A 17,834-nucleotide genomic window follows, 5' to 3' on the forward strand; every position below is an offset into this window, starting at 1 on the left:
TCTCTCTCTCTCTAAGAATACTGACATTCTGACTTTATGATGAGTATTTGTGGCTTTATTCAACACTATTTAGAACCTATAATTTCTAAGGGCAGTAAAACATAAAATTTAAAAAAAAAAAAAAAGACTTCATGAAAGGTTTTCCTTAGGCAGTGTCCCCAAAAGAAGTAATTTTAAATAAAGATATAGATGTTGGTTTAACCTTTAGAGTGAGCATTTTATACATATTGCTCCCTTAGAGAGTTCCAATGCCTATTGCAAAAACAAACAAAAACAAACAAACAAAAAAACCACCTCTAAGATATTCTATAGTAGGGCAGTGTCTTTAATTTTGTTTAACTGAGCTTTTACAAAATATTTGCATGTAAAATACTATTGATATTTTCTTTTTAAACACAAAATTTTGGGGAGGTAATTCCAGTGTAAAGAAGAGAATGGTCTTCTGGTTACAAATCCAAGAAAAAAATAATACCACAACTCATAATGTTGTTATGAAGGAGTAAGCTTAATGAGGTAAGAAATGATGAATATAATATGTATTAATAAAATAAATGACATGATTTATGTAACATGTCTATTTTAGTGCCTGATGCTGTCGGCTCCTTTCTTTTTCATCTTTGTAGTGTCAAGAGTACTTAGGGCAGGCATTATCACACACACACACACACACACACACACACACACACATACACACACATACACACTTTCCATAAGCCACGATCCTAGTATACTTCCTTTTTTTTTAAAACAGTAAAAAAAAAAAATCTCCACAATTCATAGATGGTGTCAGAAACATTAATGCCGCCTAACTTGACAACCTTCTTTACATGTACTCTATTACTAATGGTGACTGAATAATAAGGCATCCTCCCTTTGAAATTCGGTATTTGTTATTCGGTATTTATTGATCAGGTGTTTAACTGGGCCATTAATGTGTGCAAAGCCCTCTGGGAGACAAAAGCATCAATAAGTCATGGTCTAATTAGGGACCCCCCCCGAAGTGCCTCGCTGCACAGCTCTTTTCTGAGCGGACGGTCAGTGGGCTGATGGTGCAGCGGACACAGGCAGCGGTGGTCATGCTTGCTGAGCAGGGCAAAGGCTTGGTGCTGCGCCAGATCCGGTCACAGCCATTTTTTGTGTTCCTGGGAATTTTGTTCTTAGGTTTTGCATTGCCTGTGAACTCTTAGAGAGCACAATGTTTAGCCCTTTGTCCATTCTTTATAACTGGCTCCATAATGAATCAGTTATGGATTCTTTCTGATAATACAAGAATGGTAAGGAGTCTGATGGAACTCAGGTGAATAGATACTAGTAAGTGTACTATTGTCTGTGTCGAGAAGAAAATATGAAGAATAAAACCAGTCATGTTGTTGTTGGTGTTATTGATGGCACATAGAGCCCATCTTCCAATACGGCCTCTCCCATTCCTACCCGGCCTCCTTCAGTGTCCAGTCTAAGCTCCACTCCCACTGAAGGATGCTAGCTCCAGTTGGAAGATGAATAGTAATGAAAACAGAGAAGAAAACTCTTCATTTCCTTCAGAGTTGTTTGCTGTAGCTTTTCTTCCTCCATTCAGCATGCTCTATGAGGGCCTCATAAATTGTTTGTTATACAAAATGTGAGCCAGGATTACAGGTAGAAGCATGAGGTTTAAAAAAAATAAAAAATAAAAAATGGCCCCGGCCAGCATGGATCAGTGGTTGAGCCTCGACCTATGAACCAGGAGGTCATGCTTTGATTCCTGGTCAGGGCACATGCCTCGGTTGCAGGTTTGATCCCCAGGGTGGGGCATGCAGGAGGCAATCAATGATTCTCTCTCATCATTACTGTTTCTATCTTTCTCTCCCTCTCCCTTCCTCTCTGAAATGAATAAAAATATATTTAAAAAATAAAAATAAAAGCAGACTTATATAACTCTTGAGAATTTCTTTTTCTTCTTTTTTAAATCCAGTGTCTCTGCTTATACACTTACGACAATGATTCTCACACCTGGCTGCACAGTGAAAACACGGAGAGACCAGACCCTGGCACATGTCATGTATTTCTAAACTCCCTGGCTGCTTCTCAAGTATATACTGGGTTGAGAACCACTGCCTGAGAGGGACCCCACTATATTTTTCACATTCATTAATGTTAAGTGTTTTATCTAAAACCTGGGCCTTGAAAGACCGCTAGGATTTTGATTGTATATTTCCAACAATGAGAGTGTACTTCTACAGGAAGAAAGTAGTTGAAATCATTTGGTTGGGAGGTTCCCATCCTGACCCATGATTTTCAGCAGCAAGCTACTGAATGTGTAAAACATGGTGATATTCTTTGTATCACAAAGGTCGCAGGGAAGAAATGAACCCCAATCCTGCCTTTGTCCAGGTGACACACAAAGTAGCTCAACATTCTATTTGAAACATCTGGAAGAACTTCCAACAACTCTCTGAGCAGTGGTGGCATATGCATCATTCCCCTTTCTACCTATATATTTGAATAGAAAGGAGAATGGTTTTGATAAAGAATTAAATTTACTGACATATCAGGCTTTACTTCCAATACCTTGAGTGATTCCATGGTTTGCAAAATGTGCAAAAGATTTTCTTGTCCTTCCTGATAAGAAAGGATAAGGAGGTGAAGTTCATGTTTACTATTCAGGGGTGGTCCAGGACTCTTTCTAGACTGCAGCTTAAGGGGAATCAGCTCAGAGATATTTTTTTCTTGTTTTTTTTTTTTTCTTTTTTCTTTTAAATATACAGTGGTGCTGTTTCTTAAGCCTTTGATAAACGTTTTTGGAGATAAAATTAAAGCCTGTCTCATATTTATGTTGTTGTAAGAATGAGGAACATAGGAACTTAATGGTTTAAAGTGAAACTGCTTTGTACATTATACATAATGCTCTTAAGTGTCATAATTTTAACATACACCAGAGCCATAGAAAAATACAGCTTGCCATTCAATGTTACCTGCCAAAGCCAACAGGAATGGTAAATAGCAAAATGATAACTGGGGAAAACTAAATCTTTCATGAGTGTGTCTTTTTGCTTTAGTTTAGCCTTTATATTTAGGCAAATTTGGAATGACCAAATAGGAAGGAAAAGGTGGATAACATTTATAGATCACAGATCTAGAGGTTCAATCCATGGGAGGGAGGAGGGGGAGGGCACGAAAGAGCAATGAGAATCAACAGCTTTGTGAAGGTTGAACATACTGAAACAATACAGCATTTGACCAGTGGGCCAGATTTTATTACCTGTTAAAATGTGTAGGATTTGTCTGAAAATCAGTGTAGCAGAGAACCTGATTTTTTTAAAAAAAGTGACTGTAAATAATGCCTTAAATGACATCCTTCTTGTATCTTGGCAACAGTCATGTCTACCTATAGATCACTAGGCATTGTGGGTCTGTGGTCAGCACCCCGTCCTAACTCCCCTCTCTCTGGGTCTCCCACACTGCAAGTCTGAGGCTCCCTTTTGCAGGGGAGGCTGAAGCCACTCTCCACGAAAGGGTATGCTTTTCACAGAGAAATGAAATCCATCTAAGCAAGTGATAAATGCTACCTATTTCTCCAGGAGAAATAGATTGCATTTTGGTCAGGCCAGATATTACCAGCCTGAATGAGCAGAAACTGCTCATCTCTCCTAGAAAAGTATTTCATTCCATCACTGGGGTTCTGCAATAATCCCGTGGATGGGCGCCTTTCACCCCCTCCCCCAATCTCATAACGTTTAACTACTTATGGAACAAGTTAGGCAGGAAGAAATTAATTTGCATTTGATTAATAACTAGGAGAAAGTTAGGGACATTAATGATTTTCAATCATTTAAAAGTGTTCACCACTCCCATAATCACTACTTAGGTCAATTAAATGCCTCATTATGGAAGAACTAGAGGCCTGAGGCACGGAATTCATGCAAGAGTAGGCCTTCCTTCCCCCAGCTGCCGGCACCTGCTTCCCTCTGGCACCCGGGACCCGGGCTTCCCTCCTAGCCCCGGCTTCGGAAAAACGTCCGGTCTAATTAGTATAGTACAATTTTACTATCATAGATTAAGGTCAAGTCAGGTTCATTTACTTGGGGTGGTAGAACATCCCTGAAGGCCTGGTGGCACTCTGTATTATCAGAGAGGTTTTGATAGAAAGATTGGTTGTAAAAATCTGTCCCAAAAAATTCTGCCATGAACTAGTCGATGTGTCTTCATAGAAGATCATACATTGTAGCAAAAATATGAAAAAGGAAAACAAACCAAAAGAACCTGCACACACAGGTGCTGTTTTTACTGGGTGCAGTGCAGGAGGTGAAGCAGACTTGGTGGTCTGCATGGTCAGTGTCTTCTCAGTGAGCCCTGGATTCAGGCCATCCTGTCAATTTTTGTCATCATCACTTAAGAGATCTGGACCCTGGTATATCTAAGGCAAGATAACCAGTTTTCTTGTTTGCACATTGAGGAGAATAACTGACACAGGTGAGGACATGTGTTTACCATTTCTGTCCTTAGGCATTAGGATGACTACATTTCCCAGCCTCCCTTGCAGCGAGGTTTCAGGGAACACCTGATGGGCTCTAGAGCAGAGGTTCCCAAACTTGTTTGTGCCGTAGACCCCTTGCCATGTTTTTCGGTTTTGGGTAGACCCCCTACTTACCTGATATTGATTTTTTTGTAAATTTCTAACTGTAGTGAAGTTTAGTGTTAAAATTTAATAAAAAATAATGTACCTACTTTTCTCCGGCATTCTCAAACAAAATAACACTGATTCACTATAATTTGTATGATAAACTACCAGTTTATATTTTTTAAAATATTTTCTCAGCACTTTCCTACTCAAGATTCAGGAAACGAATGAACGTATTTTTCTCACATTCATATTTATAGAGTGACGAATTGAACAAGTCGGTGCAAGTTCGCGAAGCTTTGAGACAAAAATTGGCAAGAATGTTTACTGCGCGTATGCTTGTAACAAGATGATACTGGTATATCATTATGTGCAGGTTTTTATCCTACAACTTACACAATTTTATAAACATATATAATAAATTTTTTACTTCATAGGTACTTTTATAAATAATTTATATGTTTTTATATTATAAGATAATATGATGTAAGTAAATAGGTACTATCAGTGTATGTTGAGATCCATTATCGTGGACCCCCATTTTCATTTCATGGACCCCCAAATTTTTTTTCCGCTGACGTAGATCCCTTGCAGGTTGTCCTAGACCCCTGGGGGTCGATATAGACCACTTTGGGAATCACTGCTCTAGAGCTAAGGAGTGTGGGGAAAAGGAAGCCCTCCGTTTCCACCTGGCTCTTACAAACTTGCAGTCACACGTTTCCCTGACTGCAATGACAGAGACCTCATATTCCACAGGGTTGCTGTGAGGATGAGGGATGGTGGCCCAACCGGTATGTGATTGTATGTGAGCATGAAATACTTTATTAAGGCACTGAAGTTTCAGTTGGGGCTTTCACCCTCCTCTTATCCTTCCTCCTCCCTTTCTTCCTTCCTGATACTATAGCACAACTTTGTAAATCCTGATTAACGCACACTTTGTATATAGATTAAACAACCCCAAGAATATAATGCTGGGGATATAGAAGTGCATAATAAGTATTTTGATACATTTATCAATAGTATTATTATTATTTTGTATGATGCAAACTGATTATTTTAGAGATAAAAATGCTGAGGCTTATAGAAGTTAACTGATTTAACAGCTAATTTGGTATATGGCCTAAACATTTCTAATCTAGGATTCTTTCATATACACTGCAATCTCCCCATAAACCAAATGTACCAATCAATGAAATAAAAATTTAGATACAATGAATATGTTGAGTTTAGTCTATTAAAAAAACAAGAGCTGAATTTACTTAAAGAAAGCAGCTAATTCGTTGATGTCTTAAAGGTAAGCAAACAATGCCAATCTCCATTTCATAACTGTTAAATGATTCTTATTAGGAACTTAGCTGACTATCTTTACATCCACTCATGAAATTTTTTACATTTTTGAGGAGAGGGATCATGTCTACCTCCTCTTCCCTGCCCCCTCTACATTCATTTAATAAACATTCTAGAAGTAATAACGACTTACTTAAAAAAAAAGAGAAAAGAAAAAAAGGAGTGACTCTAAGAAATTCTCAGTAAACATGTTACTTTGAGTGAGATATCACTTATTAAATTGCAGAATCATAGAGAATACAATAATTACCATATTTTACTTTGAGTACTTTTCTAATAACTCTATAAATTACCATAATTAAACAGTGATTTTTGAGTTAGAATTTTTCAGAACAGTATTCAGTATAGCATTTTTGACATAGTATTCAGCATAATTTTCAGCATAGTGTGTTGGTTCAGTGCGCTGACTGCTCTATATCCAACCATCTTTGAGTCTTAGATATGTTACTTTATTATTTTTAGCCTCAGTTTTCTCATTTACAAAATGAGAATAAGTCTTACCTTAAAGCAATGGTTCTCAACCTTTCTAATGCCATGACCCTTAATACAGTTCCTCATGTTGTGGTGACCCTAACCATAAAATTATTTTCATTGCTACTTCATAACTGTAATTTTGCTACTGTTAATGAATCGTAATGTAAATATCTGTGTTTTCTGATGGTCTTAGGCTCTATAGGTTGAGAACTGCTGGCAGGGTCACCTAAGACCATTGGAAAACATCATGAAACCCAACACAATAAAATATCACATTCATTTCCCTTTCCTGCATATGAAAATGCCTTGAGGATTACAGCTGGCTCTGAGCTAAGTGTGCACTCAAAATGCGGCAAGTCTGCTCACAAAATGCACACACTCTTAGGCAGCCACACCAGAATAATGATTAATGAGATCCAAGTCATTGTGTGATAGCCTAGTTATGGATGCAACATTTTTAAAATATGTTAAAAAATTGGAATATGGCCATAGCTTAATTAGCATTTTAGGAACCTAATATCAAAGAGAGCAGTGAAAGGAAGCAAAGCTCTCTGGCTAGGAGAATAAACCACTAACTAAGGGCCTAATCACTGTATTCAAGTGGCCGAAGGAAGTCATGCGCACATGGACTAAATTTGTTCAACCTTTTCCCAGAGGGCAGAACTCTAATTGGACAACTGTCACAAAAAGGCACATTTTTAGCTCTGGAAAGTGAAGAACTTTCTAACCATTAGCGTTTCTTATCAAATGCAAGACCCTAGTCTACAGAAATTGCTAAGCTGAGGACTAAAATCACCTGAATCCATCCCATTCCTTAAAATAAACCAGATCCCCCAAATGAACCCCTGTGGCTGTCACCAAAAGCTCATGTTGGTCACCAGCATTCTGTCTCTGGAATGATGTTAGACTACTGTCCTGCCATGTGCCCTCCTGGTGCTGCCTCTCCACATTCCTGGTCCCCCGACACCTTCATCCTGGGTGTGTGCCTTAGCTCTGTTCTCTCACCAGCCTCGTGACTTATGCACAATGTCGCTTTGCACTTGCTCTCCCAGTGTCCATGGCGATCTGCTCTCTCTCACTGCACAACTTCAGGTAATAGGCATTGTAACCCCAGGCCCTCCCCTGCCTTACCCCACTCAGCTGTGGCTTCCCCACTGGCCCTGGCCTGGTATAGAAAGAGAAACAGGAGCAATGGGAACAGAATCCTAAATGGGGTGAAATATATTTTAAGTGACTTCTAAATTCACTTCCAACTCTACAAAATTATTGGGGCAGTTACTCATGTATCATTCTTTCCCTTTTCAGCCTTTGCTATCCTTTTCTACATTTCATTTCTTTTGCTTATTAATTTACAAATGTTGATTCTCAAACTACCTTGAGAAAATCAAACCAGTTTTTGGTTTAATGGTGTCATCGTTTCGGCTCCCTAAATAGGCTCCATGTTCTCCCAAGCCTTGGTGACTGGTTTTGCCTTTTACTTTGTTGGAAGTTGTGTATGTACCTCTGTGTTGAAGGAACCCGCCCAGTCCATGCTTTCCCCATGGATGACTTATTTGCACTCATTTCAATCAGGTTTCTCTTTAACAGTCATCTTACCTGGAGTTTTCCTGCAGAGGACGCTATTCCCTGGGCCTGCTACTGCCTTACCAAACCTCTGGCTAGGCTCCGTGGACACTGAATATCGCCACCCTCTTCCACAGGCACTCACACATACAGCCCAGTGGGACAGCTCTCTCTGGTGCCAAAAAGAAAGCTTGTTTTTAATGCAGGAAACATGTGTCCTTTCAGTCGGCAGAGTTAGAATTAGTAGGTTGAAATTTAGAGTGCTGGACCCCATAAATACCTTGAGATAAATCTTCAGAGAATTGATTTGGGACAGCTATATGGTGTTATAGCACCATTTCCTTTCTTAACAAACATGAACTGAGTATCCATTTTGTCCTGAAGGTTCAGAAATTAGAAAGAAAAATGGATCTCAGGCAAAAGGTAACTTGTAATCTACTGAGAGAAAGAGACCTGTAAACTATAATGTTGTCTTGGACAGGAATAAGATGTGGTGGGAATGCCAACGCCTGTCTACTCTCCGGGGCTCTGGAGAGGAAGGAAAATGCACAGGCTGAGGGTGGGGGTGGAATCCCTGTTGAGCCGCTTAAAGCAAAAATAATCCAGGCAAGTTACTTCAGTTCTCTAAAATACCCATGTGTGAAGATTAAATGAAAATTAATACAAAGAATCTAGCAAAATGCCTTGCAGAGGGTAGGTTAATAAAATCTTGCTTCCCTTATCTTTGATTCCCTCTCAGGGGGTTCTCTGTAGAAATTATTGGGGCAGTGACTCACGTGTCCTTTGTGGTATCTGGATCACAACTGCTGTCTCTCCAAATTTCTTCCTTATGGTGAAGCTTCTGGAGTCTCCAAATGGAGGCCCTTGTGACTTACTATAATATATGGACTACACACTTGAAAAATTTTTCTTCTTCTTCTTCTTTTTTTTTTTTTTTTTTTTTTTTTTTTTTTTTTACTCCTTTGTTTCTCATTTTCTCTCCTACTAAAGGTCTGGTGCATGAAAATTCATGCACTTGGTGCAGCACACAAGGGAGAAGGAGGAAGGGCGGAGGGGGGGGGGAATCCTTCAGCCCAGCCTGCACCCTCTCCCAGTCTTGGAGCCCTCGGGTGATGTCCATCTGCTGACTTAGGCCCACTCCCTGGGAAATCAGGCTTAAGCTGTCAGTCAGACATCCCTCTGGCAGCCTGGGAGCCCTCAGGGGATGTCCAACTGATGGCATAGGCCCACTCAGACATCCTTAGCACTGCCAAGGAGGCAGAAGAAGCCACTACTGCTGCACTCACAGCCATCAGCCTGGCTTGTGGCTGAGTGGAGCACCCACTGTGGAAGTGCACTGACCACCAGGGGACAGCTCCTGCATTGAGCATCTGCCCTCTAGTGGTCAGTGTGTATCATAATAACCAGTTGTTCCAGGTCATTTTGCCACTAGGGTCAATTTGCATATTACCCTTTTATTATGTAGGATGACTTTTCCTCTGAGACACCAAGCTTCCATTTCATGATCTCTCGCTCTATTTTCTGGGCACCATGAAGAAACCCCTGGTGTCTCAGCCCCTGAGTCTATAATTCTTTCCTATACAGAACTTGCTCCATCTAAACACATCGTGATCTCACAAATATGGGCTTTGCACCACCATGTTCTCTCCTTGAATGACACGGGGTAGGTGGCTTCCTGTGCAGGCATTTCATGGATGAAGATGTGAATGGCAGAGCCTCCCTTGTTTTGAGGGCCAGTGGAGTCTCCATGGAAATGTAGAGGACTAGAACTTGGGGTGAGCAAGAGTCTATCCACAAGGTAAGACACCTGGCCCTCTAGAGTGTGAGTCTTGTAGGGCACAGATGAAACAAAGATGGGGCTCATAGAGGCCTCTGTGTCCAGAGTTCTGCTGAGGATCCAGAAGTTGGTGAAGCCTCACACTTGGTCTAAAAGACCATAACAATGTCTGCCATGGTGTTGAAAATTTAAAATTTCTCCTTTTTCTTTTTAAAATAGTTTTCAGAGAGGTTAGGAGACATAGAAACATCAATAATGAGAGAGATTCATTGATCAGCTGCCTATGGGGATTGAGCCCACAATCTGCGTATGTGCCCTGACTGAGAATCAAACTGTGACCTCCTGGTTCATAGGTTGTTGCTCAATTACTGAGCCACACTGGCTGGCAGGGTTTCATTTTTAATTGTCAGAGCTTGAGTTACCACCTTCCTCATGACCAAACTGTACTCTTCTTTGTCACATACCCGGTCTGTAGATTTTGTGTGGTGTTCTCCATCCATCTTTCACCTAGAAGATAAGTTCTGAGCAAAATCAAACCATTGGGACACTCTCCGATACCAGTCTCTTTCTGTGTCTGTAGCTCGCATAAGCTATAGAGGAGGGCCACACACATTTAATAAATAGAAAATATTTATTATACAGCATTGTCAAGATTATTTGACAAAAGGCAGTAACAAGCCAAACTAAAACACGTTTACAAGAAGCTAAACAGCATGTATAAGCACATACATTAAGGGGAAGAGTTTCTGTTCTTTGGGAATCAGGTATGCATGTGTCCATTTCCAATTTTGAACAATTATACTATAAGACCTAATATTCTATTGTATTGAGGAAAACTTAATCATAATAGGAGGCATTCAGAGTAATTACGTGACCAATATTGAATGTGTTCACTAAATGTCTCACAAAACCTCAGGACAAGATGACATCTTATAGTATTTTAATAGCAGAAGCAGTTTTCCTGGTCTATTAAAAAAAACCTGAATGCACAAGTCCTGTGATATCAAGGACATGGGTTAATGGCCTTAAGATTAAAAAAAACAAACATGTTTCACTAATATGAAATAGTATGCATTCCCTTTCTGGTTTACCAATTATTTGTTATGTTTTAATAAGCATAGGAACCATCCATATTTCTCACTCTGCTTCATTGCGATGAAAATATGGAACTGAAATCCACATTTCAATCATAAAGTCTTTCCCTCAAAGGTGTTATAAATGTTAAAGGTGTAATAATTTTTTTAAATAGAAATACAGTCCATCTTTGATGCGGAACTGACTAAACTTGGCAGTAGAATTTGGGGAAGGCAGAAGAAACATGAGCCTCTGCCACGGGAGTCGATGCTAAATTCTGAACAAAAGATGCAGCATGGGTTTAAAGAGTCTAAAATGAGTTTTGACTGAGAAGTCACAAGCTTCAACATAAGGAAGCACATTAAAATATGACTAAACATAAGGCATGAACAAAGGTATTTAAGGGGGAAAGATTCATTCCACAAATAATATAAATCAAAAGCAGCAAGTAAACCTCTTCATTTGAGGGTGAAAGGGGGAAGGCAGAAATAAAACACCTGGCTTGCACACACATGGATATCACACAGAGCAAGTAACAAAAACGCAAAGAAAAGGCTGACCGTGGAAATGTAGGAACAAGAACACATGGAAATTAAATTTAAAAGAAAGCAAAAGGGGTAAATAATTTAAGAAATTATGATCAATCTTAGAAGTTATTGTATGCTTTAAGCACATCAAGCTCAAGTAGCTGTGGAAAAGCTGTGTTATAAAACAAACAAACAAAAAAACAACAACACCTTAGAATAACCTGAAATCATCTAAATACTGTCATTTCAATCTTATGTTTTCATAATGATGTGTGCAAGTTTATAAAACATACCTTTTTATTTTTACCCACAGTTCTTGTAAACTTTCACTGTAACAAATTTTCAAACCACTTCATCAACAACATTTCCAGGTCATAGAATACCTTAAAAATAAGTGTCCTCTTAGAAGAGAAAGGCCCGTCGGAGCAGCATATGAAAAACATTGGACCACAGCACTCAAACCTTCAAACAGTTCCTATAGATATGAGGACAGTCTATAAAACATGATTGGGACGTAAGAATATCTATATTACATCAGAAAGACAATCTTCTAGTTGCAGGTAGATTGACATCACATTGCACAAATTTTATTATCACATGTATACAAGAACACAAGAACACGTTCACTCACTGGTTACTGGGACTTCTGTGACTACGAGGAAGAATTATTCGCCATTAAAACATTTAATTTGCCAGTAGTACCAGTTGCTATGAGTACACCGTTAAATTCAGAGACGGATTCGTTGCTGTACTTACTGGGAGAAACGTTGGCACCAAATACACATACTGCATCTTAGAAGTTCAACTGGGAAGAATTATTTGCTACAGTTAATGGAAGGTAACAAGTTTGCCACATGGTTTGTTCTCTGTAACTGGCGGGCAAAGGAGAGCCCTCCTGGCACTAATGCAAGTTAGTCAACCAAAGGTCTTCGGCCACTCTTGAAACAATCTCTCGTGCTGGCCTTTCCCCTAATCATCAGCAAGCGAGTATCAGATATGGGAAGCTGAATGTGCTGATTTTGTTCAAAGCTCCATGCTTATGTATGTATTGTCTAGTTTTCTCATTGCATCCTTCCCTAGCTCTACTGATGAAGCACTTTTTGGTGATAATTTTGCTCTTATTTCTGTTTTCCTGGAACAGAACACAGTGGCAGGGTGCCCATGCACCTTTCTCTAAGCGTGGCAGCAGGCTGCTCTGTGTCAGGTGCAGTGGGAAAAGAGAAGCCCCTAACCTGGCCAGTCCTGGGGTCTCCTGAAGACCAGCAGTCTGTGCTCCCACCCTTGGTTCCCTGTGTGGTTCCTGCTTGCCCCTCCCTCCTTCACCCCTGGCTCTGACTGGCTCCACCAGGCTCACCAGGAATACCATGTGGGGAAGTCATGATTCAACCCATGGTCCCTGCACCTTTCAAACTGGCCACGTGTGTGTGTGGGCATGCAACTCTATGCACAATTGTCCAAAAAAAGAGAGAGATGGTTTTCATCGATTTCATTTTGATCGATTTTTGTGATAAAAGTTACATACTATATGGGGTTGTGCTTTGTCAGAATTCCCTTTCTTCCCAGGGAAGACTGTGAATAATGCAAGAATCGGAATTTCCCCCCTCCGGCCTCCCTCCTCGGGGCAGCAGCAGCCTTCTCTTCCCTCCAGACCTCGCCCTCCACTCCCAGGCGCCCCCCAGCTTTCTGCACACCCCGAGGCGCTGGTGTTCCAGCCCTGCCTTCTCTTGCTTTCCCATGCGGACACCTCCTCCCCTACAGGGTGGAAGAGCTTTGCTTGTAGTCCCTCAGGATGACGGAGGCGTAGGTCACGTTGGGAGGGGTGCAGAGCACGGACTCGGACACCGGGGAGCTGGGCGCCGAGCTGCCCGACGCCACCGAGTCGCGGAAAGGCGAGGGGGGCGTGAGGGCGGGCGAAGCCTCCAGGGCGGGTTTGCGGGGGGCCGCCGGCGGGCCCTCCCCCTCCCCCTCCCCTTCCTCCTCTTCCTCTTCCTCCAGCTCGTCTTCCTCCGTGGTCCCTTCCCGCTCCGACAGGTACTCCTGGAGCAGCTTGAACCTCTCGCTGTCGTCCTCATCCTCGGCCGCGGGGGAGGCGGGCTCGTCCCCCGACGGGCTCAGCTGCAGCGGGAGCATCTGCAGGTGCTGCGGGGGCGCGGGCGGCGGGAACAGGCACCGCATCCCGTTCCCCGGGCCCCCGGGGGCGGCGAGCACCGCGTTGAAATCCGGGATGTCGGTGGTGCTGAAATTGTGGACCACTCCCTGCAGCTGGTCCAGGAAGGATGTCTGCGGCTGCAGCTGCGGGAGGGTAGGGGGCAGGCCCTGGGGGACCTCGGGGTCAGCCAGGAACAGGGGCGTCTCCTCCGCCGCCAGGTGGGGCAGCAGCGGCGGGGTGCTCGGGGCCGGGGGCACGCGCCGGTGCACCACCATGGAGGGGCTGCTGGCGGGGCTGAAGCCGGCGGGCTGGGCGTCCTCCTCCACGTTGTAGAGGGTCTTGGTGCTGGCATCCGAGAAGGTGAGGCTCTTGCCGGAGCCCTGGTGACTTTTAGTGAGGGGCTTGATGACGGCCGTCTGGTTGCAGGCCGTTGTCTCGTTGGTCTTCACGTGCACAGAGAGGCGGTGCCACATGTGCTGTCCCGTGGGCGCCTGCCTTCCACCCGGCTCAGACCATGACACAGACTTGCCATTCGAACTATGGATAGAATAGAGATGGGTTTATGGGCAGGGATTGCATGCACACGGGTAAAACACATCATTAAAAAAAAATTTTTTTTTTGCAAGCCCAGCTCAATGCAATCGGATTTGCCCCTCAGCTGTCCCCCACTCCCCCCAGCCTCTCCTTATCACTGATTCAGTGCTAAGAGCTGCGGGGCTAAGAGTGTGGACCCCAGGTTGGCTCCGAAACTGCGGCTGCTGGTTCCATCCACCCCAGGATGAGGCAGGACCTTTTGACCCTGCGGAAAGTCAGAGGGGAGAAAAGCCAGCCTGCTGTAGAAGCAGCTTTTTAGGTTTGAGGTTTCACAAAGTTACTGCACAACCACACACACACATACACACACATTCTAAGGCAATGATAAGATTATTGTTCAATGCACATCTTTAAGAGACTCCAAGACTTAGTTACACGCGAGTAATAGAACACAGTAACCTCCCTTTCTCCTTAGTTTTCTTTGTCCCTGAAACAAATTCAGACCCACAAGCTATTCTCATTGTCCTGTGGGACCATAGCACACTGCCTCTCAGCTGCCCATTCTGCCATGCAGGTGTCTCCTGTTACCGGAGCAGCATGCCCACACACATGGTACCTGTACGGGCGAGAAAGAAAAGCAGATGACAGGAAAACCCAGACCCATGCTCTGTTTCAGCGTTTCGAAACTACTGCTTTTCCTTTTATTTCTAAGCATTGCTCCTGACACATAGGATGGATCACAACTCACATAAAGGCCCCGATTCACAGCAGGTGGTGTGGAGCTTTCACCCTGGGGACATTTAACCAGGTGTATTTGAAAAGAGATAGAACCGGGAAGTCCAGGAAAATACAGGTGCTCCGTCCTGCTTTAGTTCTCCGGCATAGTTTGATACCAATGAGACAAAATGAAGATTCAGATAAAGCAAAACTTTCTGAGACCAAAAACCCCTCCCTGGCCTTTTCCTGACTGAACCCGGATGAAAGAAAATCCCAGGACAACAAGAGCCCCACAGCCTTACCCATTCCATCTTCATGGGACTCATAAAACCAGCTACATAGAATAGAAGAAAAGGAAATACACTGTGTGTGCCCGCTGCACATTCTATTCTGTATGTTGTAGTAACTATGGCCTTACTTTTGGACTCTAGGCTTATGTTCTATGTAACCTTTTAGCAGATGGTGGTACTTGACCATAGCATGTTATTAATAACAACAACGTTAATACTTAAATTGGGAAATGCTTTCTGTTCTGTTTTATTAGAAGTTTTTGCTTCTGCTACGTCCATGAAAACAAGAAAGTAGCACAATAATAACACATTGAGACGTTAAAAGGAATAGGTGAATGTGTAAAATAGATTATTCCACATTATAATCTTTTGTTTGAAAAAAGTAGGAAATGATCAATAGTTAATATAACAGCTTATTTAATCATTTTGAAAATGCAGGTATGACTGCTTCAGAAGTTATATGTGTGTCACATTATGATGAGGATAATATTTTGACATTTCATACTTTATAATTTAAAAAGTGAAGTGAACCAACTAAGTACAGATTCTTGTAAGAATCATGTTATCTACTATAGAAATTCTAGAAACCAAGGTTCTAAAATAGATATAATAGCTAACATTTTTATCTGTGGAAAGGGTAATTTCTCCATACATATGACCATCTATGCTGTATTTTTAATTGTCTAAGAAAAATCTCATCTCTGAATGGTTATATCAAATTTAGTATTTGAAACTATAGGTAAATTCACCTCCCACTTTCATCTTCCTCAATCTCCTCCATCCCCACTCAACTCACACTGTTTCTTTATAAAGTCAATATACTTCCTCCAGAAAGTATAAAACTTGTATTTGCCTCTGGCCTTGCTCACGTATGATGTATTTTATTTGGTGTCCCATCCAACCTCAATGTCTTCCATCTTCTTTCAACTGAAATAGAAACACGTTTTCCATCTCCAAATTCCTGCCTCTCAATGCTCACTCAGAAAACCCTTATAAAACAAGTCCCTTGAAAACAAAAACACTAACTTGAAAAGATCTATGCACCCCTATGCGCATTGCAGCATTACTAGTAATAGCCAAGATATGAAAACAACTTAGATGTCTATCAACAGACAAATAAAGAAGTAGTATATACATAATGGAATATTTATTATTCAGCAATTTTGAAAGTATGTAATCTTGCCATTTGTAAGAACATGGATGGAAATGGGGGTATTATACCAAAAGAAATGTCAGATAGAAAAAGACAGCTATCATATGATTGCACTGATGTATGGAATTTAAAAACAAAACAAAAGAAATGAACAAACAAAATAGAAACAGACACAAATATAGAGAACAAGCTGATAGTTACCAAAGGGGAGGGCCTTGAGAAAATAAATGAATGAATGAATAAATAAATGTCCTTTGAGAACAAGTCTGCCCCTGCTTCTACCAGTTTCCACAGATACTAGCCAAAAGGGACCTCTATTAGCAAAAGAGGCATCCTTGTATGCCTGGGACTTACATTACTCACTCACACGAGTTGTTTTCCTCATTGCTCAGGATTTCTATGGGGGCCTCTTTTAAAATCATGCACTTCCATGTGTTAAAGGTATTATCAATCATCTGGCAGACAGATATAATCATAATTTAGTTCTGTTTTAATTTGATACACTTTTTATTCTTTTGGTGGGATATTCTCCCCCACCCACCCCAGAATTAATCAAAATTAGCAGCTTTCCTTCCCCCTAGAGTCTTGCTCTGAATCTGCTGTAAAGAACTGTTTAATTAGGAAGCAATCATAATCCCCCAGGGCATTGATCAAAGTAAGAAAATTAGATTTTTTTTTCTCAAGGACAACATAAACCATTTTCTAAAATCCAGAGATAGTGGAGGGGAAAAAAAAAAGTGTCATTTTGTATAAAGTGCAGTACAGAGTGTAAACCTTGGCCACTGGAATAGTTATTTCTAACCTGCGGTTCACAGACAGTTTGATGTGAATTTACATGGGCATTAAGCATTGTTTTTAGACTGAATCAATAGTATGTCTTTGTAGATTAGGCACTGTTTGTTTTTTAAATATGTTTTTACTGATTTTAGAAAGAAAAAGAGAGGGAGAGATAGAAACATCCAGGAGAAACATCGATCAGCTGCCTCCTGCATACCCCCTAATGGGGATCTAGCCCATGACACAGGCATATGCCTTGACTGGGAATTGAACCTGCATGGGATGATACTCAACCAACTGAGCTACACCAGCCAGCCGGGCACTGTTATTTTAAATGCACGCAAATGCTGTTGTGATAAAATGTACTGCTAGATACAAATGCAACTAAATCCTGAAGAATTTTTTTTTGTATTTTGTGTTCAAGTGGCCACTAGTTAAGGTACAAATAATATCATAAATTTTGTTGAAGGTTTATATCCATTTTGGTTTGTAAAGCAATTATCCAATTTGAAGCCCATTGCTGATACCAAGAGAAGAAAAATGTATAAAATATGGGGCAAAAAAAGGAATAAGTGCACTATAAAAATAAAATAAGACTATTATTTAATAATTTCAGATAACTTCAATACCTTCTAATATTTGATTTGACTGTTTCCTAAGAAAAGCTCCCTGGTCTAGAAACACCACATAATTGATACAAAGTATCCCATCCTTCTTGCTCTTTCAAAAGACAGGTATCATGCCTAAACTAATCTCGTATTTGAAGATTAAATGCAGTAGTAGCTGGTGTAACTACCTTGGGTGCTTAAATATTTTTGTTGATATGGAAGCTATTGGAGGAAACCCCTGTTAGGC

General features: G+C 41.2%; 1 protein-coding gene across 7 annotated transcripts in view; it reads right to left on the minus strand.

The window, feature by feature from the left end:
- Positions 1–17,834, minus strand: part of GRM1 (glutamate metabotropic receptor 1) — a 296,943-nt gene that overhangs the window by 15,671 nt on the left and 263,438 nt on the right. For 5 of the 7 annotated variants that reach the window (XM_084889285.1, XM_084889284.1, XM_084889288.1 and 2 more), the window contains exon 9: positions 10,371–14,045. The exons of 1 other annotated variant lie outside the window; for it this stretch is intronic. In XM_084889285.1, the coding sequence (XP_084745411.1) occupies positions 13,112–14,045 (934 nt within the window). In that variant the 3' untranslated portion in view covers positions 10,371–13,111. Of the gene's footprint in view, positions 1–10,370; positions 14,046–17,834 lie in introns of those variants that run through there. One more of the 7 variants, XM_084889289.1, reaches the window with a different exon arrangement.

Source organism: Pipistrellus hanaki (assembly GCF_964339955.1).
Source record: "Pipistrellus hanaki genome assembly, chromosome: 7".
In the NCBI taxonomy this organism is placed as follows: Eukaryota; Metazoa; Chordata; class Mammalia; order Chiroptera; family Vespertilionidae; genus Pipistrellus; species Pipistrellus hanaki.